This window comes from Protomyctophum parallelum (genome assembly GCF_964188405.1).
Source record: "Protomyctophum parallelum genome assembly, chromosome: 2".
Taxonomy (NCBI): Eukaryota; Metazoa; Chordata; class Actinopteri; order Myctophiformes; family Myctophidae; genus Protomyctophum; species Protomyctophum parallelum.
In genome coordinates, this window is record NC_139699.1 from 42,513,884 (window position 1) to 42,537,839 (window position 23,956).

Sequence of the window (23,956 nt, forward strand, 5' to 3'; positions counted from 1 at the left end):
TATAGTGAGCGGCGCCGTGCTATTGCAAAACACACGCACACACAGTGAGGACACGGGCGCACAGTGGATTGGCCAGGAGTCGAGAGTAGACACAAGTAAATGGGCTGGGAGGGACAACAACATGCATTGCACACAGCTGTCTGTGTCTGGGCTGCGTACACTACACGGAGGAGAGATGACATTCCGATCAGAGTCAGACGTGTATGGACTCGTCCCAAAGAGAAGGAAGGCAGACAGTCTCCAAACCAAAGAAGCTCGAGTCTTTTCTGTCTCAAAACAACAGTGCGTAGAATAAATGCTAATTGAATTGTATATACGATAGTGTTGAACTAATTTGACAAATAGTAATTGATAACAGACGTATACAGGCCTAGCTGCAAGCATTTTGCAAGTATTGGAATGGCTCCTGTTTTTTCCCTGCCAAATGTTTTCACAATATGTATGAGTGTCAGTACATTTACATATTCAAAACACTCTGCTCGAACAGGAGGATCGTATACAGAGCTCCAGTACTCATTTTAATAATGAACACACCGCAGTGCCAGTGGGCAGGCAAACACACTGACAATTAAGTGTCATGTTGTAGTTATAGCCTAATGCATTTAGGACAAGAAAGCACATTTTATCATTATAATAAGGAATTGCAGTCGGCCTATTTGGTTTTTATTTGCATATATTGTTTTGTAATCTTAAATAGCATATTAGTCCAGAGTCTTGTTAGTCAGATGGCTTTATGGCCTAATATATACACTGAGGGGCGCACATGTATGTACAGTATTTGAGTGAATTCAGTATTGATTACATTTTAGATGTATACTGTAAGTACAGGGCCCAACCCAGGGGCCCCTGGCCGTCAAGGGCCCCTGGGCACTCATCATGGCTCCATTGCACCAGTGCCATAATCCATCCATGAACACACCACATGTAAAAATCTATAATTTATTTGGATCATAATCATACAGTGGCATTTCCAGGAATTACATTTTGGGCAGGCAATAATTACATTTTGGGCAGGCAAGATGTTAATTGTTAATTGTTGTCCGCTGCGCATCAGTAGCACTATAAGGTTTTCAAAGAGATATACTTGCCAGACAGTATAGGATATAAAGGCTGAAAGGCATGCATTTGCATTTGAATGGGTTCGCTCTATGCGCAACGGCCAATCCGCTGTCCACTAATAGTTCTCAGGTCTGGATTTTGGTCAGGCAGAAAATGGATTTGGACAGGCGGCCTGTCCTCGCCTTATTGTAGATACGCCACTGGGATCATGCGCTAATTCTCTCTTGGTTCAGGATATATTTCACAGTCCTTGCAGAGCTGGAGCCTGCAGTTTCAGGCTTTAGAGAGGTTAGGGGTTATAGGCTTAAGGTTGGTGTTAGGTTTAACCACTTAAACCCATATATGCTTAACCAGTTTAACCCATTAAGACCTGAGGCTGATTCTACAAATGCCTTCTAAATCTGTACCGGTAGTTCTCAAACTTTTTTGTGCCATTGAAGGACCCCCAAAACAAAATGGACACTGTGTATTGGGTCGCAGACCCCCCGATCTGAAAATGTTTTGTGGCAAGACTTGTGTAAAGAAAAAAGATAAACGAAAGAAAAACCTTAGGCCTATATGAAATATTCAACATTTTTCAAACATATCTGCTGACTTTGAGAACCACTGTCCTAAATCCTACAAGCGTTGCTATAGCTAACATCTAAAATAACAGATGCTTTCCCCGTTTGAATGCGTTAAATATTTGAACTGATGTCCCCCAGGGCTCTATTCTAGGCCCCCTAGTGTTTTCTATATACTGTATCTTAATGAATACAGCCAATCTAAAACTAACAAAATCTTGTTTAAAATGACTAAAGGTGCCAATGCCACTGCCTATGATGTCACTATAGTAGCTAAGCTGGTTTCTGAACTGCCATCCTCTGAGACAGAGAGTGAGCATTAAAAGAGCATTGGACAGAAGTGGTCCTTTAGGCTTTAGGGCACGGTCACACTGTAGGCCTATACCTTTATTCTACCCATGAGGTGGATTCTGACAATGCATTTGAATGGGAATGATTCAGATTTTTTGCAGAAATGCACAAATGGCAGCAATCTTCTCCATTCCCATTGAAATGCATTGGCAGAATCTGCCCTATAGGTGGAATAAAAGTGCAGTGTTACCGTGCCCTTAAGCGTGTAATCAATTTGAATCGTGTCAATTTCATGTCATCCTGTTTTCTTCTCCCCTGACAGTAAAGTCAGTTCTGAGCCCAGAGCTTAAGTCGTATTTTGTAATCGGTTTGGCTGACTTGCTTCTTCACCCACTGTGGCAGACTATGTGTTTGCGAAACATATTGTTCACGTCGGGTTAGTCAGTCAGTGTGCATGGGATAGGAATGATGTCGCCTGAAATCCAAAGCCTCCCCACACACACTGCAGGTGCGTGGGCCGGGGCGTGGCAGTCTCACGGCCATGCATGATGGGGATTGTTGGATGAACCAGCTCTCTCTGTCGTTGTTAGTGTGTGTGGTGATCTCACCTTTGTTTAGTCCACTGCTTCCCTGCCAACGTAGCCCTGGGTGTCGTTTTACACGCCACGCCTAAACGTGCTGCGTAGAGTGCATGTAGAACCTGTTGGAATTTTTTAAACAATGGTCACCTATCCATGGAGAAACACTCTCACCTACAAAGAAAGTGGTCTACATTATAAGTGTAGGGAGCCACCTCTCCCCCTTTATTTTTTGAGTGTAGTTGAAGACAACAATTAGCCGATTTGCTTATACACAAACATTACATTCCCATTGACAACGAATGGAGAATTTTACGGCATAGAGCAAGTAGGCATTTTTACGTCATGATGTACGATGTTAAGAGCACCCCTCACTTCACATGGGTTTATAATTTAACTGTTTTACAAAAAATAGGAATTAGGAATTTTCTCAGAAATTGAAATGAATGCATTTCATTGTTACCAAAAGTTCACACAATTCATGTTTTGGACTGTTCATTTGGTGTCACGCTTACAGTAGAAAGTTGTCTTGTTTTTTTAACTTGAAAAGTTTTAGGAACCACTCTTGTCTTATTATAATGTATACATCTTTTATGATGTCGTGCAGCCAAATGTTTTGACTTATGCCTTAAGTTGCATTTGCAGCTACCGAGGAAGGCATTAGCGGGAATGTTTTGCTGCACACAAAAATTATGTATTAAAAAGATGCATAAATAATACAAAAAGAGAGAGCTGAAAGTTTTTGCTGAGTGTGGACCATGTCATTGTTTTTTTTTTTTTAAGTTTCCTGTATGGAGGGCTGAGGGCATGATAGAACTGGCCCCAAATAGCTTTAAGTGAAAAGTTTTATAACTTTTATTCATGAGCTGTAGCTAGATTAATTGGCAATGACATTTTGAGTGATGACCCCTCCATCCTGCTGATAACTAATGGTAAACAATACTTGTCCACACATTAACATGAAATGTTAATGTATTTATATGTATTTATACCTATGTATTCACCTATGTATTCACCTATTTTCGCCAAGGCTCATACATCCAGCTTTTTGTTTCCGAATGCGAATATGTTTAGTGTTAGAGTGAAAACAGGAGGGGGTCTAGGATAGAGCCCTGGAGGACTCCGGTCAACTAGGGTTTTAGGAAGGAAGAAGGAAGGAAGAAGCAACATGTTTCAACAGGAACTCTTTCATTTGTAACATATCAAAACAAAGTCAAGCCTAAGGGGGAAATGGAGAGGGTCTGCCCACTGCAAATATATACCCCTATGACTCACTCACACACTTGCGCACGCACGTGCGCACACACACGCACGCACACACACAAAAACACCAACAATCATGAGTTTCGGGCTAGTTAGCACAAATGGCCAATGAGGTTTCTGATGTGACACTGGGCAGCTGAGAGAGGGGCAGTGGCGTTGAGACCATGATGGCCATTGATTGATTGATTGATTGAATACTAGTTAGAAATGTAACACAATAATAATGACGGTATTTTTATAGCACTTGTAAAGTGCTCAAAGCACTTTACAATGGTTCATTCATTCATTCATGCATTGGGAGGTGAAGCTGCGAACAGTCCTCACTTCCCACATTCGCAAACCAATGGTGGCAAGTTCACACCAACCGACTCATTGGAGGCAATGTGGGGTTCAGTGTCCAAGGACACAGGAGGAGCCGGGATTCGAACCGCCGACCCATGCACAGATCATTTGACAACCTGCTCTTCCATCTGAGCCACAGCCCCTAGCTTTGTTATATCCTTTAGTGTCAAACGCAAATGGCTCCCCTGATATGATGGCCAGGTTTGTACTTTTACTCAAGTAAATTTGCAAAAATTTGCAAAGATTTGCAAAAAACTGGTTTGCTGCACCTGGCCGGCAGGTTTCGAACCACGGCCTGTTGTTTCCTCCCGGTGCTGGTTGCGTCTCGGTGATGGCTGCGTGCGGGGCGCCCCTCCGTGGACTTGACTATACCTGGAAGCCTGGAGGAGAGGAGCTGTGACTTGGCCAATCACTGCTGACCCGCCAACTGGAGAGTGTAGTGGTTGAGGGTTGAAACACTCTAAGAAGGTTGGTGACCACCTGATGACCTCTCTTCCAGGCTAAGGCATCCATTAGAAATGGATTATATTCGCATCTTCGATGTATTTACAAACTGAACTCCCTGGGCAACCAGTGACTTCCAGGAAAGTATGGATGGCAACGAGGAAGGCCGGTGACGCTGGAGAGACAGCTGACCTCCAGGAAAGTCTGGCAGTGCAACAGGGGTTAGCAACCTCTGTTGCAGCACTCGCAAGAGGGCACCACGCAAGCTACAGACCGTGCAAATGAGCAATACCCCAGAGTCTCCCGAGAGTGACGAGAGACTCGATAGGACAGATTCAATGACAACAACTATGACAGTGACACAGACGCAGAGAAGGCTCCCTTGACTCAAATACACCAGAGTAAGACCAAGTGTGGACAAGGACGGACCACCCTGACTGAGAATCAACCTGGGGACCACTGTTTGTTGGGAGGGGGGATATGGGCATGGTGTGGGGGTAAATTAACCTCCCAGATTAAACTCATGATGCTGCTCATTGCAATTTAGGTATGCGCAAGCAGCGAGCAGACATGGCATTGTTTGCTTATGGGCACATTTCCTTATAGACTCAACCAGTAAATCCGACACTTTCCCTTGAGATTCTAAGTCCCTTTTCTGTGAAAGTTCTTCACGTCTGACTGCCCAGTAAGTAACTGACTAAATTGATGCGTCATACCCTACATAATATGGTCAGGGACAACATTAGCCCTGAAACATGACTGTCATGATTATGACTGTCATGACGCAACTGAAGCCAGTTTTATGCGATCGCTACATTTACACTGAAAACGTGTACATAAACATTCAGATTTCAAATATAAAGTACTCACCACGTGTGCCAATGGTGTTAGGAATTTGCTGAGACAGCGATTAGCATTGCTGCATCCCATGTTTAATAAATATATTTTTTATCCGAGCGCCCCAGCTACTTTTCTCATACAGGGTTCGTTTGGAAAATTCTCAGTTGCACCGGGAGCGCCTATTAGTCTGTATTGGCAGTGCGGTCAGCGTGCCTATATCGAACACACCCAGTGTTAACCATGGCTAGGACCACATGGAAAAGGCTTCCTTCACGGACCACATGGTCCACGGACCATCCATCCATCCATCTTCAACTGCTTATCCGTAGTCAGGTCATGGGGGCAACAGCTCCACCAGAGAGCTCCAGACTGTCTTTGATAGGGCCTGTAAGGGTCCATTTGTTTCCTAACTAAATCACTTAAGTTAAGCCCCACACTCACCCTGCCAGATGCTGAGAAACCGGTCCATGCCCTTTGTCTCCTCCAAGCTGGATTACTGCAACGCACTACTCGTCAGGACGGGATCCCTAGCCTGCAGAGGCTTTAGTACATTCAAACACTGATAGAATAATGCTGCATGCACATTATTAAACCCTCTGTATACTTCAATGGCTCCCCATCAACTGAGTTCAAGATCTCCCAAGTTCTGACAAACATTCCTTTTTAACAAAGTGTTTTCTATATTCTTGGGCGTGTTATTACCATTGACCATAAGTTTAGCCTAGTATGGTCCCATGTTAACACAATTGATGCCCATTGATTGATTTTTTCAGAATAGAGACCAGCAGATTTCACAGAAAAATGTAATAAAAAATAAAGGTACTCAATAAAGGTACTTGTATGTAACCACCTGTTTGGTTGCCTATGCTGTTTTTATGACTTGTATTTAAACCCTGCAGCACTTTGAGATTTGAATTTGAATGTAAAGTTTGTTATAAATCAAATTAATGTCCATCCATCCATCCATCTTCAACCGCTTGATGTGATGAATTTAGCTACATAGAAATGTCTATTTGTATGTCTCTAAATGTTTGTATGTCTTTAAATGTTTTGATGAATTGAACAATGTGGACCCTGTTGTAAACAAGTGTAATGCTTAATTGGGTCGTCCACTCACAGTTGACAGTCTTTGTATTGAGTTTGTGCTTAAAATGTACTGTAAATTCTACAAACTGTTAATAAATATTTCAATCAATCAATCAAAGCTTATCCGTAGTCGGGTCGCGGGGGCAACAGCTCCACCAGAGAGCTCCAGACTTCCCTCTCCCGAGCAACATTAGTGACTTCCTCCTGGGGGGTTCCGAGACGTTCCAAGGCCAGAGAGTCGATGTATTTCCTCCAACTGCGCCTTGGTCTGCCCCGGGGTCTCCTCCCAGTGGGACATGCGTCGAGGACCTCCCTAGGGAGGCGCCCGAGTGGCATCCTAACCAGATGCCCGAACCACCTCAGCTGGCTCCTTTCCAGGCGAAGGAGCAGCGGTTCTACTCCGAGTCTCTCTCGTGTGACTGAACTTCTCACCCTATCTCTAAGGGAGATGCCAGCCACCCGTCGAAGAAAACTCATTTCAGCCGCTTGTATTCGTGACCTTATTCTTTCGGTCATGACCCACACTTCATGACCATAGATGAGAGTAGGAACGAAGATTGCTCGGTAGACAGAGAGCTTTGCCTTCTGGCTCAACTCTCTTTTCGTCACAACAGTGCGGTACAGCGACTGCAATACCGCCCCTGCCGCTCCGATTCTCCGGCTGATCTCCTTCTCCGTTCTCCCCTCACTCGTGAACAAAACCCCGAGATACTTGAACTCCTTCACCTGGGGTAATGCCTCATTCCCTACCCGGACTGCACAATCCACCGGTTTCCTGCTGAGAACCATGGCCTCAGATTTGGAGACGCTGATCCTCATCCCAGCCGCCGTACACTCGGCTGCGAACCGGTCCAGTGAGAGCTGAAGGTCTTGGACCGATGGTGCCATCAGGACCACATCATCTGCAAAAAGCAGTGATTCAACCCTTAGGTCACCGAGCCGAATACCCTCTCCGCCACGACTACGCCTCGATATCCTGTCCACAAACAGGATAGGTGACAAAGCGCAGCCCTGGCGAAGGCCAACCCCCACCGGAAACGAATCCGACTTACTCCCAAGCACACGGACACAGCTCTCGCTTTGGGTGTACAGAGATTGGATGGACCTCAATAAGGTCCCCCTCACCCCATACTCCCGCAGCACCTCCCACAGGACATCCCGGGGGACCCGGTCATATGCCTTCTCCAAATCCACAAAACACATGTAGACCGGATATGCATACTCCAGGCCTTCTCCAGGATTCCTGCAAGAGTATAGCTCTGGTCAGTTGTTCCACGGCCAGGACGGAAACCACATTGCTCCTCCTGAATCTGAGGTTCGACTATCGGCCGGACCCTCCTTTCGAGCACCTTGGCGTAGACTTTCCCAGGGAGGCTGAGTAATGTGATACCTCTGTAGTTGGCACACACCCTCTGATCCCCCTTTTTAATGTATGTATTATTATTTAGCTGGAAGGGCCCTGCATGGAAGCATCTCTTGCAAAATGCATTTTCATATAGGCCAATGTCTTCAGGGAATTAACACATTCCCTGAAGACATTGGCCTATATGAAAATGCATTTTAATGAGCGCACCGCTAAAAGCATGTTTGGTGTTTGCGGGGCAGACAAAGATAAATTAATGAAGCTATAGGATTGTTCTAACACTGTAAGCACAAGGACAGGACCTGGACGTGACTGTCTCATCCATTATGACCGAAAGCAACATCAGACAGCGCTTCCAGAGTGCTTGGGAAACAGCAGCTTTCATCTAAGACAGGGGTTTTCAACTGTTCGTGAATGAGGGACCACCACCCTGACTTAGGATCAACCTGGGGACCACTGTGGTATATGGGCTAAGATTAGTGTACGCTTGCATCCCATGTGTTCCCACTGTTTCTCAACCAATATGGTCCATTGAGTACTAATAATAATCTCCAAATAATAACAATGATTCAACCAGACAATCTGGTGCATTTCCCCCTCTTTTTTTAAATGATTTGTACTTTATTCATTTTCTTTAGTATATAAGACATTGACATAGACAAAACACAACCAAACAAAAAAACAAAAATATCCTGCAGTCCACCCCAGCCCCAATTCCAATTTACAATTTACAATTTAGGCATTTAGCAGACGCTCTTAATCTAGAGCGATTTAGATTAAGCAATAACAAAAAGCATGGGAATATATCACATAAAAAGCATTTATCATGAAACATGCGTCAGCTAAGAAAGTAACAGTGGAATATATATATAATGAAACTATACATATAAACTATACATATACACTGTACTATGCTATACATATGTACTATGACGTGCTATGACTACATACAATGCAATTATAGTGCTGTCTACATAACATGCTATAAGTCTGTATCAAATGCTATCTAAGGGGGTAGGGTAAGTGCTATGGGCCATGATGGAGTCTGAAAAGGTGGGTTTTCAGACTACAGCGGAAGATTGGGAGTGATGCTGCAGTTCTGACTGCAATGGGAAGTGCATTCCACATTCTTTCTATTTGTCTTTTTTCTTCTTCAAATGTTTTAAATTATTCGTCATAATGTGTACAAACAAATAAATTAAAATTACTATAGTAAATTAATACAAGCAATAATTTAACTGATGATAGTGCTGACATATTAGTCTATGAAGCCATTAAAGTGGCAGCAACACTTGGAGACAACCCATAGACACTTAAAATAAAACCCTGTGGAATATGTCCAAGCTATGATCTATAATCTCAACAGCCAACATCAAGTTGCACGGGGAAAAAAAGAAAGTTTAATATGCAACACAAATTGGGTAACAAACAATGTTGAGGTCCCTGCTTCGTCTCTCTCTCTCTCTCTTTCTCTCTCTCTGTCTCTCTCTCTCTATCTCTATCTCTCACGCATTCTCTCTCTCGCAGCTAATAGGTATACTTTGGCATTGAAGACCGGCCCTGCCCTGGTCTAATGTATGTGCCATGCCAACCTTGAGATATCTCGTGGATATCTATATTTGATCCATATATGCCAATTAAGAGATTACGATATTTGATTAAAGAGCATTAATCCAGCTATAAAAATGGTGGTACATGGTAGAAACAGCCTACATCCCGATCGTCGGTGCACACACACGCGTGCACGGTTAGTGTTTTTTGTGCTCAGAGTGGGATAAAGTACCATATTGGGATGGCTGCAGGTACTTCAATGATACACTGACTTGGGGTAGATATGTCAATGGGTATTGTACAGGCAATAATGCTGTAGACATCCCAGCATCGCTTCGCTTCTGATTTATGAGGAACTGTCAAGTGTCTCCTGTAGACAGTACAGTACAGAAGTCTATTCCAGGTTTGATCCAATTTCAAGTTTTCACTTGCTGTCACCTTGTCTACCAAATATAAACAATGCAAATGCAATCCCATCAGCTCAGCATGTTGGAGTTTGTGTTTGTCAGGAGTGAGGAGGAAGAGGAACAAGAGGAAGACAATATTGAGAGAAGCTGTTTTGACTTAAGGACCCCCCCCATTTCTCATGAGAAGACTAGACACCAATGGACAAACTCAACATCCGTATGTGTAGCCTGACCTCTTCACTTGTAAACACACACGTGCACGCACGCACGCACGCACGCACGCACGCAGGCACGCACGCAGGCACGCACGCACGCACGCACGCACGCACGCACGCACGCACGCACACACACACACGCACACACACACACACGCACACACCCACTCACTTATGCAAGCACACACTCAAGCAAGCACGCACGCATGCCCACCCGCAGACAAACGCACGCATGCATGCACACACTTATAAGCACGCACATACACAGACATACACTGATGATGCTTCTATGGGTTTGTCAAAGGGGAAGAGTTGAACATATAATCTGACAGCTGTGGGCTTCCGCTGTTCGGTTTTTCTGACAGCTGATATCAAACACATCAACTGTGACTCTGCTAAAAACACACACACACACACACACATACACACAGGACATCCAAAGATTCCAAACTTTTGGGTGACAATTTTAGCTGCACACCAGCGTTGCGATTTTAGTGTGACACACTGACACCGCCATACAGCTAAACATAGCTGCATAACTCTACACTTAACGCCTAAATCTAACCTCTAAATTACTATTCCCAACTCTAACCCCAGCTTGAATCTTTTCCTGACAGTAAACTTTCAGTAACACAAACAATATATACCGGTATAATTCAAACAAACATACATGAGGACCACGACATTTTCTTCACAATGTCTATTATTCAAATTATACTGGTGTTGGGACATTTGGCCTCACAAACAAGGCATTGACATTGTTGTGTAGACAGTACCCTATTTGTGTGCAGGACATTTTAACAACGATATTAGTGGTTGGTTTCAGGCTGATATCTTGCTGTTGCCCACAGCCAACATTAGACCAGAAATGTAATCCACAGGTAAACAACCTATAGGACAAAGGAGCATGGAAAAATGATCAGTGTTCATTTATTTAACTCTAACTTTACTGTAAGTTTCAGTTGCAGTAAGTTGAAGGGAAAGGGTTTATGTTGTGCAGGTGAATGTTAGTGCCCTGATGACACCCTCCCCACAAACGCACGCACGCACGCACGCAAGCAAGCACGCACGCACGCACGCACGCACGCACGCACGCACGCACGCACGCACGCACGCACGCACGCACGCACGCACGCACGCACGCACGCACGCACACACACACACACACACACACGCAGGCGGTTCATATAAAATATATACATGTACATTGTAAACACTCAATGGAAAGCCAAAGAAAGGTACAGAGGCACGGTATTGGTATCTTCTATTTCCTAGACGCTAGACTGAACACATTTTAAGAAATTATTTGAGAATAACAGTTTCAACACATTATGAGCTTATATTGCTTATTTTCTAAATTGTTTTGGCAATATGCTACAGCTACAGTATACAGTACATACAACTTTAATATTAGGCCCAGGACAGGAGCCACATTTAGCTCCAGTGTGAACAGGGCCGTGGGTCAAACAGTCCTATAACACTAGAGTCCTTCGCCAAAATAACTCTCTTAACTGTTTCCCATGCGTTCTCCTCTTCCTGTTGCAGCCTACCCCAGCCCGCACGCACGCACACACACACACACACACACACACACACACACACACACACACACACACACACACACACACACACACACACACACACACACACACACACAACACACACATTTGCATGCGCCTACACACAGTACACACAGACACTTCCTGTCATGACAAGGCTGAAATTAAATCAGGCTGTCAGTTTGGGCCCCTCGACGGTCGCTGGGAGCAAGGGACATGTTCTCACAGTCACAGCCATCAAGACAGGGTCACAAAAGATGCAGCCCAGCTTGCCAAAGTGTGTGTGCGTGTGTGTGTGTGTGTGCGTGTGTGTGTGTGCGTGTGTGTGTGTGTGTGTGTGTGTGGTGTGTGTTTGTGTGCGACTGTGCGTGCGTGCGCGCGTGTGCCGCGTGTGCCTGTTCAGTGTTTGTATACGTGAGAGGGATGTCGCAGGAACACAACCACATGGACGCTATAGTGTCCCTTTTTCCAGGGAGAAGGAAATATCTGATCTACAAGCTCACAAAATGCGTCAAAACACGAAGATATATGTGGAATAGATCCCTGGGGACCTCCGGTCAACAAAATATGGTTAAGTGGTTAAGAAATTTGACATCCTTAAAATGAATATCGTAAATTAATCACTTCCTTATAACCCTATAAGCCAGAGGATTAAGAACCAATCTTGGAGGACGAATTGCTTGTGAAAGCTCAAATAAATCATGCTGTGTAGATTTTGGGATTATTGTAAACCGGTATGACTACTGACTAGGACGTGGTTTCATTTTGATGTGCATGTTCCTGACAAGGGCCACGTTTGGGGACAAATGTCAGACATGAAACCAGTTGGTGTCAAATCAGGGACAACGTTTAGTGTCCTGTTGCATTTGTGTGTCAGATCAGCGCTGGATCATACTCGTAGACATCCGGGTACAGATCAAGGGTTTCCATGGAACATGACTTTTGACTGCTGTACTGTACTGTACTGTACTGTACTGTACTGTACTGTACTGTACTGTACTGTACTGTACTGTACTGTACTGTACTGTACTGTACTGTACTGTACTGTACTGTACTGTACTGTACTACACATAAAAGTACTGCATTTCTGTAGACACTGTTATGATTATATACTAAGTACTGGATCCTCGTCTGGTTCTGGTGTGTGACGACCTTATTGACCCTTCCATGGTTCGGACAGACGGACATACGGGCCTGCTGTGGGAGAACAAATTAACATGACACGAAGACCTGGTCACATTAATACATTCACACAGTTTATTACACATACAGAATCATATAGCTTGGATACTTCATGTCCTAATGACGTCACTGACTAGACATCACAATCACTGCCTGCAGCACACGGCCTTCAGCGTGCCCTAACACAGCCCTAAAGTATGTTACAGTTCAGGCAGTGCACCATACATATAAGTACATTGCATATTCACGTACAAGTACCAAGTATCAGTACACAGCATGTTGTATATTACAACAGACACTGACTTATTTATTTGTCTCTCAAAGGTTAAATGCAGCTTTCATGAAATTGGGAGATAAACGATTAGGCTACCTCATGAACAGATAGGCTATATCTACAATCTGTTCGCGAGGTCTACAATTAGTGCAATTTCACTAACGTAATATACCTTTTTTAATTGAATAGCCTACTTGAAATGTGGTACAGTAAGTCACCAAAGCTAAAAGGGCAATAGAAAAAGTCCCAGGGACATGTTTTCATTGTGGTGTATTCAATTCATGTTCCAAAGAGATGGGAGAATTACATTTAACCCATTTTGGCCAGTTGAAACACTTTCATAGTATAGTACTGTAACTGCACTAACTACTTTGTAGATATAATGTTGTTGTTATACTTTAATGCTGTCATTAGGCCTATAGTTTTTACTAGTGTTTGTATGGCTTGTATACCTCCCTGTCTCTCTCCTCTCTCTCTCTCTCTCTCTCTCTCGCTCTCTCTCCACACACACACACACACACACACACACACACACACACACACACACACACACACACACACACACACACACACACACACACACACACACACACACACACACACACACACACACACACACACACACACACATCTTATATCCTAACACGACTCCATGCATGGCTGTCCAGTCCATTCACTGTCCCCGAGTGTAGAATAACCTGATGAGCAGGTTAGGTGTGAGGTGTGTGTGTGTGTGTGAGGGGGGGGGGGGGGTGTTTGGGAGTGGTCTTTCAAAAATACAATAGATTTAACTCCCTAGTCTTCGAATTTCCACTGTGCTGTAAATAACAGCCTGTAGCTCTGTCTCCCCTGGTACGTGGTACGTGTTTAATAATTGCCAGCACCAAGGAAACAGAGAGTTCAGTGGTGTGACTGAGCATCCGCCAGCTTACAACAATAGGTTAGAGAATTAATAAGAATAAATAATTAGTAGGCTATTACGAGTAAGGGGTGTGCAATTCTTTATCGTACTGTACACTACAGGCTCGTCAGAAAAGAGAGACTATAATTAGAGCACAAAATCAAGGAGTATGAAGTAAAGTGTGTAAAACGTAATTTATGCTGCAGGCGGTAGGTAGGCCTAGAGTAGGCTACAATGATCATAGATTGTAAAAATGCTATGACAGTTATGACACAGTTGTGACAAACAGTGTGTCCGACCGTAGTTGCCCATTAATTGAGAGCTGTTTTGAAAGAGTTGGTAGGGTGTTTCGCATTTTAGTGGCATAGCTATAGGATCTAAATTAATTGAATCCCTTTGTTTGAGCCGAATCTGGGTTGGCCTGCATAGCAGCAGCACTTGTTGCTGTTGTTGTTAGAACGGCAGCGACATCTCGTGGCCGTTCAGAATCAGTGCAGAGCAGTGAGCACCCCGCCTGGAGGCGGTCTGTCTGCATGCTGCACTGCACTTCCTCGTTCTTCAATCTCTGGTTCTTCTTCAGTCACAAAACTTTTAGCCGAGGATCCGCCTGCCTGTGCCGCTTTCTTACAAGACCATTATAACATTTATCTGTTTGAATAATTAATAACTGTATAGTTTGTAGATTAGTTGAGGCCTCCCTTGCGCCACTAACTATCTGCTGGCGAGAAGAGGTGATCTGATCGGGGCCATGGCAGACGGCAACGCCGGAGGAGCAGAGGAGAAAACGGGAGGAGGTGAAGAGGAATGTCCCGGCGGTGCCTGTGGAGGAGCACTGGGTGCAGCAAACTTCGGTGACCTAGTTTGTTGTTATTTATTTTTTTACGATAAAATAATGCAATTTGAGACTTGTATAGTGGACGTGGAGGCTCTGCAGGATACACTCTGTGTAAAACAACCATTTTATCTATCGCTTTAAACCCGATACTTGTGTTTTAAAAACCGACTCAAAGTTAAACCTAAAGGCCTAGTGAAGCCTGGCTAATATGAGCTCTATAGTCTTGTATTGTTTGACTAACTATACACGCATGATAACATAAAGAGAGACAATGCTTGGGAATTAGACGGGGAAACATGTTTAGATGTATGTTATTTGTATTAAATATTAGAACATTGACGAGAGAGACACCATTGAAGACCAAACACAGGGGTGGGAATGCCCGGTGACGTGATCGTTGGATCACAGCTGGGGGTTTCTACTTTCTGGTAGGTTTGGATCAGCTCTGGAATGTAGAATAGATTAGATACCAAGGAAACGGCTTTGTGATGTCATTTAACAACCAGCTACGTCAGAGGTCTTAACACTTGCTGAGAGAGAACCTTTAGCTGAGAGAGATGAAGCAATGAGGGAGTGGGACCCCCACTACATATTATTTTGTTATACAATTGTGTTACGTTTTCAAAGATGGCTTCATAGACTTTCTTGACTGACAGCACTATCTATCATCAGTGTTGTGTTAATTAATGTTATTTGTTTATTCATTATCTTTTCTATTCATATGTTGTAGGCTATTTGCATTTTTTTTTATAGCAAAAGGCAGATCCACACCTCAGAAGGCTAGTGAAAGGTGCGTAGGGCAATAAAGCATACTTAAAAAGGTTATCCTTGAAAAAAAGGTCTCGCACACTGTCAGAAACTTGCCAAAGATGTTGCTCTCTATTGTGTCAACGTTTCGGTCGATTAGACCTTCATCAGGACAGATGTCTTTCAGATGTCTGCGGGACCTTTTCTTTGTTTTTCAAGGATAGCCTTTTTAAGTAGGCTATTTGCAGACATTTAACCTGTTAAAAACCCTCAATATTTTAGAGTTAAGAAAGACTAATGTTAGGGTTAACCTAGGTTTTCAAGTGTTCAATATCAGTTCCTATCATCACACCAAGCCTTATCTGAGATATAAAAACAAACCAAAAAGTCTGTACTGCTCTTCCGTATGGGCTATGAGATGTCAACTAGCAGGACATCTGAAACTGAAAAACATCGCAGGTGAGGTGATGTCATGAGGTGTTTACAGCCTAGGAAACCACCTGTCTGGCAAAGTTTCCAGTCTGGGACTTTGCACGTGACTAGAAGAAGTGTCCCTTTAGTTTAATGTTACAATCATTATACTAATCAGTAATCAAGTAGTGGTAGTAACAGTTGGCTTAGTGGTCATTTATTTCAGTACCATACCAATAAGCCATTCAATTAAAAGGAAAACTCTTAAATCAATAATCATAAAATATCAATAAGCAGGAGTGGTTAATGTGTCACTCACAACACTCATGCTGATGCAGGTACAAGTTGTGAGATGTGGGACACAATTCCACAAGTTTATCTCTTTGACTGATATACAATGCATGTATTTGTTTTTTTATAAACATATACTTACTCCCCTAAGTTCATACTCACTCTAATTTTAGACAGCCTGTAATTACAGTTGGGAAGTAATTTAGTGCTCTGTCTCTGTTTCCACTATCTTCTGAGCAATAAGATCAAATCAAGGTCCGTGGTTCAGTGGTTTATTTTTATTTTTGTCAAACGTTTCCAAATAGCAGATGTACAATTTAATTATTGATTGAATACTTTGTTAAACAGAAATGCAAACAGCATCAGAGTACAGTCAAACACTTTGTCTAAAAGGATAGCAGCACCAAAAATAGTCCTTGCGGTCTTGTAAAAGCTTGTAGATCTTGTAGATAGAGTGTTCCTGCTTAGAATTGTGATTTTGACAGCATGGGCGAAGTAAAGATAAATCCACTGTTCCCTATGAAAATGAAAATAAAACCTGAAATAAAAGCATGAGAGAGAAGATCTTCCTTATTTAACTTGTTTTCAGTAAGTAAAGATATACCAAGGAGGTTCTTGGTGTGGAATCGTGTTGAGGGAAAGTCACGTTACGAAATATTGGGTTAGGGTTAGGTTTGGTGTCTCAATATAAAAGGAATTACCTAAATTAAACCTCTCCTTTCCATGTTCCAGATGTTGTTGATGACCCCATCATGGAGCAAGGAGCAGTTATACTCAGAGGGTAAGTCAGTTAAACATTTTGCCATCACCACCAAAAGGGCGGCATTTGTTGGCAAAATTGTCAGGAATTTAGTCTTAGTTTTAGTCATCACGGCGTCGTTTTTATTTCGCTTTAATTTCGTTCGACAAAATCAACACTGATCTGATCAGAGAGGGAGAGTGGGTAAGGGTACACCATGATGGAACACCTGGAGAGGTACAGAACATAAACACACAGGACCAGGCAGTGGCAAACCGGTTATGGACAGGGGATGTTTGAACTGACGATGTTTAGCTATAGTAGAAAAGGACCAATCAACCAAAGTACACAACAATAACTTAACAAAAATAGAAATGCACTCTATCGAGCTGCCAACTTGCGCACACAAGTTGGCCATGAATGGCCTACTTGTGTGCGAGCAGAGTGCGCAACTTGCCTCTGTCCTGTCAATGATTCTGTGGGCTGAATTTGGCTCCTTCTGCCACCAGTTTGACAACCCTGGTCTATTCTACCACCCAACGTGCGGGCATGTTCTCTTTCCCAATGCAAGCTTCTTTGGCAAACGGGTAAATAGAAGCGGACACTATCAGCATCCATGGACTTTGAAGTTATATTTTAAGTTCCCTATATACAACTTTGAAACTCAAATTTGTTACGTCATCCACATATGTCCGTCTTTAGATAAACATACATAGTTACGTCATCACCCAATCCCTGATTGGCCAAGCGATGCCACCAACACACGGACCCAATACAATCGGTCGAGGGTCCACCGACATACGCAGCAAACTGCCAACTTACTCTCTGATTGGCCGAGCGACGCCACGTCGCCACCATATATACACACTCCCTGATTGGATTGGCCGAGCGAGGCCACCAAAGACAATACACAATCCCTGATTCGGCGAGCGTATCACCGACTCCTTCGATTGGTCGAAAGAGTCATGGACATACGCAGCCGAAAACAGTACTTGCGTTCTGCTCGCACAAGTAATATCTAGCAAGACGCCCTGAAGGTGAGAAGTGCACGCATCTGCCTGGGTTACAGCAGACTGCTGGGTGAGAGCTGGCGCTTTGGCATTGGGGGTCAGATCAATGAATTCTGTACTGGCCATATATGAAGCGTGTCTTGAGTGTACAGTGAGGTCAGATCAACATATGGAATGTCAGAACAGGAAGGACGGGTGGGGGTGGATCAACATATGGAATGTCAGAACAGGAAGGACAGGTGGGGAGGATCATAGAATGTCAGAACAGGTCAGCTCCATATAGACAAATTCAGAAACGGGTCTCATGGGTCTCACGTCATTTGCTGGGACGGTGCATACGCATCGAAAATGCTGGGACGGTGCATACGCATCGAAAATGCTGGGACGGTGCATACGCATCGAAAATGCTGGGACGGTGCATACGCATCGAAAATGCTGGGACGGTGCGTACGGCGCAAAGTAACCACAGTATACCGCTAATCAATTTACAAATTACACATACATATACATAGAGGCAGTTCCTTTAATCCACCCGGCACTGGTATAACTAGCTGGTACAACTAGCTCTCAATGATGACGTAATAAAGATGTGGATTAAAGGACCCAATGCGAGAATTGGTTTTCGTTGGTGACGATATGTTTTAGTGTTGGGGAGGATTAAAGGTAATGCTCCTATGTATACATGTATGTAATCTGGCACCACTGCCGTATCAGGCACAAGTAGTCATTACTGAGATTTGACAGTTTGTCAAAAGTACTTGCGCACTCTGCTTGCGCACTAGTAGTCCATTTAGTGCAGTTCTGGTTTTACCTGCATTTACAACAAGTTGTTTACGGTCTGTCAACTTAATAAATGGGTACATATCACCCGACAGCAGCTTAAGTTTGGACATTCAGTTATTTAATGGAACGCGTCAAAGGCGGTTTCCCGGTGCCCAGCCGAGTGGCAAATGTGTGTTTTGATTTGGCCACTATAATAATCTCCGTCCACCGAGTGGCACGCTACGAGGTCTACTAAATCATAATTTTCCATATTGTGCATCTAACCTCAGTCAATGTTTGTCCCTTCCCTTCCCGCCCCCCTGTGATGCAGATATGTGATGGAACGACTGGCTGCTGATGACCCCGCCAGACGGGTTTCGTCCGAGGACCTGGGTGGGAGACGTGACGAGCAGGAGGATCCCCACATCAAAGAGGTGGTGGAACAGCTGCTGAAGATCGCCGACGAGATGAACAGGAACGCTGAGCTGGAACAGTAAGGATGTGCTTCTTCTCACGTCCCGTTGGGAGGGGAACGGAGGCAGAGCGACTCCTGTTGACGCAGTGTGTTTGGACATACTAGACTCACCACTAGCATACCGCATACCGTAATTAAAGTGTTCTTTCTAATCAATTTGCTCGTTCCTGCAGCATCGCAGACATGCATTAATGACGTTAAACCACCCCCTCTCGTGTAATATTGCAATTATACAACAGTTACCGTTAAAACTAAGAAAACCGCTGAAAAAACACATTTATTTAAAGACAGATGTAGTCACTACGACCACGAATGTCCCAAGAAACTAGCTCTGGGAGAACAGAGCAGCTGAATTCTTTGTTTTGATTAGGTGTGAAGTGGTGCTCGCTTGAACCACGGCTAGAAGGATGTTTCAACCAATCAGATTGCTCCCTCGAAACGACCTGTTGTATAATGTTGGTTGTTGGCCTGCTGATGACGACAATGTGTGTCTACCGTTTAACCGGCAGGCTGATCGGCCAGGCACTACAGCACGGCAACTGTGCCCAGGACGTCTTCATGTCTGTGGCAAGAGACTTCTTCACTGATGGCATTAACTGGGGTCGCGTGGTCGCTCTGTTCCACCTGGCCTACAGGCTCATCTACAAGGTATGGTGTAGTAAATGCTCTGTATGTGAAGCAGCTCAGAGCTCTCACTTATCTTTTCCAGAGCTGATGGTAGGTATGGCGTTCCACCATCTCCATCTCCGTCCAATCTCCCAGGGGTCTAGTTTTGTTACGGGGACAGACTCCCGCGTGTTACCGGCTGATACCGACAAAAGCCACACCTGACCTACTTTTTTTGTGTGTGAGAATGAAGCACAACCATTGCTGTGTAGACCTTGTTTTTTAAGGAATGAGAACGAAGCACAACCATTGCTGTGTAGACCTTGTTTTTTAAGGAATGACTTGATTGCTGATTGCTAAAGTTGTTAGTGACCCCACGTTGTGCTGTTCTTCCACAAGGCGCTGACCTCCAACCATTTGGAGAACATCAGGATCGTCATCAGCTGGGTGCTGCAGTTCATCAGAGAGAAGCTTTACTCCTGGCTCATCCAGCAGGGAGGATGGGTGAGTTGGGTCCTCCTGCTAAAACATGTTACCGTTTCACTTCTTAACCCATTTAGGCCTGACGTTGGGGGAAAAAAAAAGGGGTCTTCTGAAAGAATATTATATTCAAAAATATGTGCCACATTTTCACGCTTGTAGATCTGCTATTTTTCAATAGCTAAAGTATAACTGCTTATATAATAATGCTTATAGTTAAAACACCAAAAGGGGTTCCTGTAGGACAACTTTAGTTTTTTTTCAACCAAGGTTCATGTTTTAAGTTGATTTTTTTTTCATTTGCTGCTTTCTTTCGTTGTAGCGATTTTACCGACTTTTGACAGGGGGGTGGGGGCATTCGAACATGAGGCAAAAAAAATTACAACATTTTACGGCGATTTCTATATTATTTACTATAGTCCTACTAGACCCCAGGAAATTACATTCTGGCCTCACAAGAACACAGGATCTACTGAATGTGAAGGGGGGGTACTAGGGGGATGCCACATTGTGTGTCGTAGGTCAATAATATGACAGTTTGCCACATTCAGTTGATCCTGTGATCTTTTGTGGCCAGATGTAATTTTTTTTTTTTTTAATCACTATAACATTTCTTTGTACAAAAATACATATTTAGGACCATGTTCGAATGCCCCGCCCCCCCTGACAAAAATAGCTAAAATCACTAAAACGAAAGAAAGCAGCAAATGTAACAACATTTACACTCATCTTTTACTTTCTCTAATAACAAACCTAAATCATGAATAAATATTTTAGACACTTTTAGACCATATCCATGGTCATCATATTGGCATACCTAACAATGGATGCAAAAACGTTCATTTTTGTGTGTTTTACTAATTTTATATCAAAAGTCCATAAAAGGACTTTTAATTACTTCCTTTGAATAAAAACATGATGTTTGATGACGTGTCTAGTCCTGGGGGCATGAGGAATAACCGATTTTTAAAAAGCACCACATCAAAAACTATTCATATAGTTGATGCCTCATTCATCATTCTACAAGGTTGATTTCCCATTTTGATTAAAGACCAAATCAATTATTCCAAATAAAGACGGTGTCACTTTATCGCCGTGTAATATTCACGTTCGGAGTGGACGTACTGACAAAAATCACATCTCATACATCATCACGTTCCGTGCTCAGCCAATCAAATCATCACTATGGGGTAGACACAGACCCACAAAGCTGGGCACAGGAGGGGCTAGTGCCCCTCAAAAACTGTGACAAACAAAATAATGACAAACTGTTTTTGTGGCAACTTAATTACATGAAACGAATACCCCTGGTGTTGTAAGAGTGTGTTTATAGAGCGTCGCAGTCCCGCCCCCTCGAGAGACTTTTCCTCATAGACTTTTCAGAAAGTATTTATTTAAAGACGTTTACGCCGCGGACAAAGCCAACTCTTGTCGTGACAAATCATGACAACAAACACAATGTTTCGGGCCAAACAAAGAATTAGAAAGTAGAAAAAACGGCAGGTTACAACAATTTTGTTGTTGTTTTTCTTCTTTGCAATTATATTTTTTTGTCATGATTTGGTCACGACTCGAGTTGGCTTCGTACAACGATTAAAAGGTCTTTAAATAAATACTTTATGAAATGTCTATGGGGAAAAATGCATTGGGATTCATTTCCTGGGCCTGGCGTCGTCATGAAAGGGGGCGGGACTGCGACACTCTCTATACTATAGGGTCTAGTAGTGTGTAATCTGTACGTTTGAAAGCTGACTGTGTGTCCCTTGTTCGGTTGTGTTCCTTCAGGGGGGCGTGATCAGCGGCATCTCTCAGTGGAAGACGGTGGCTGTCGTGTCAGTGGTCGCCGCGCTGGCCGCCATCGCTCTGTACAGGAAGACGCGCTGACGTCACACTCCCACGGTGGTCCACCTCACCTCTACAGTTTGGGGTTGGTGGTGACGTCACCCCCCACCTCTCTCTCTCTGGGGGGGCTGAAAAAGAGATGGTTTGTTGATTTAATGTCTTCCAGAAGCTCAACCATCTTGTCAGAACCTGCTTGGGTGGGGGGACCAGTGGTTCGGACTTCGGAGTGGGGCCCCAGTGGCTGCCAAACTTCTCAGGTATCGAAGGACAAAAAGGCCCATCGTCACACTCCAGTTTTCCACTTTGGACCTCTACGCGTCAAGTCGGTGTTTTCCATGGAACAACACTGGGCGTGTTTTGATCAAACTGTAATAGTCTTTATTGTGGGGAAAGTAGTTTTAACATATGGAGTGTAAGCACTGTACACTTGAGGGGGAGGGTAGACTTTTGGAATTGCAGGGGAAAAAACTTTTGATCTCTTAGGGAAGATGGTGTTGGCTGTGAATAAAATGCTCTGCTGTTTTTTTAAACCACTCAAGTGACATTTCAGATACGGTAATTGCTCAAGTATTTATTATCGCCAATTTAGATTTAGGGTTCTCCATGTTTTTTTATTTTATTTTTTGGGCAGGAACCCCTTTTCGTGTAATTCTATTTTTTTAATTTATATTTTCACAGGTCTAAATGGGATCTAAATGGTTATCCTAATTTTAAAGAAAAAAAGCTTGTAGGTCTGCTATTTTTGAAAAATTGTGAAAATGTGGCCCAAATGTTTGAATATATTATTTCAGAGCGTTCGTTTTTACCTCAAGTTTTTTAGAAAACTGTCAGGATTTAGAAGGCATTTGTAGAATCGTTCCCAGGTCAAAATGGGTTAATGTTGTAAATTAATTTGATTGGACTATATTATATTGGGTAAATTATAAGAACGGTGACACCATCTTTAATTGTCGTCAACTTGTACTGTATGGTTATGCCGATTTGACCAAAATGCTTTTTATGTATTTAATTTTTTTATTGGAGGATGTTTCTCAAAACAATAAAGATGTTCCAATCAAAGCAGGTATTCGTTTAAATGTTTGAACAAATACAGTATGGGTAGAAGCTATGAAATTGAATAACTGTTGAGGGGCTGCCTTGATAGGCATCTGATGTGCACGGTTTTCGAGCACTGAAAAGAGTGGCGTGTTGTGAGCTTGTAGATCGGCTATTTTCGCTGCACAACACCACAACTAGAAAATCTAGCTTTAAGATCGTTACATATTATTTTTTAGAAATTACATGATATGCCTTCCTATAAATATTTAGTCCTAGACCTACATATTGTGAGGTGGTCCTCGAGGATTGTTTGAAATATGCCTTGTGGTCCTCCGAAAAGGTTGAGAACCACGGCTCTAGTTTCTAAAACCTTTGTATATTTATTGCGCATGCATTAGCTATGATGGCGAACGGCTTTGCAACACAAATTCAGACTAAATTGAACCTGTGGTGTCACAGACCAGGAAACTGGAAAGTGTCTACCGACCTGATATTGTTTTGAGAAATAGCCTATAGAGAATAACATGCTATTGATAATTCGTTCTACATCAAGAGTCAGACTCAATTTATTTTAGTCTGAAAGGGCATGTCTAGCCTGTTACTCTACTACAAGTACAGCGTAACAGCCTATAGCCCTTTCCTTTTCTGTGGTTATTGCCAAAGTGTAGTTCTACATTTCGGCCACAAGATGTCAGGATAACCTCACAAGAATATTTCAAGTGGCCATGACGATACAACTCGAGATTATGTTGCGATACTGTTGCAGTATGGTTGGTTAACTTTTAGCATTGTTACTTTGTCA

The 23,956-nt window shown here is 43.2% G+C and overlaps 1 protein-coding gene across 1 annotated transcript; it reads left to right on the top strand.

Moving 5' to 3' along the window:
- Positions 1-14,503: 14,503 nt before the first annotated feature.
- Positions 14,504-23,164, top strand: LOC310854459 (apoptosis regulator BAX). The gene is made up of 6 exons (XM_083759120.1): positions 14,504-14,769; positions 16,935-16,983; positions 19,045-19,206; positions 19,698-19,836; positions 20,194-20,298; positions 22,060-23,164. Exons 1-6 carry the CDS (start codon positions 14,667-14,669, stop codon positions 22,156-22,158), a joined length of 657 nt encoding a protein of 218 aa, XP_083615246.1. The 5' UTR covers positions 14,504-14,666; the 3' UTR covers positions 22,159-23,164.
- Positions 23,165-23,956: the final 792 nt, after the last annotated feature.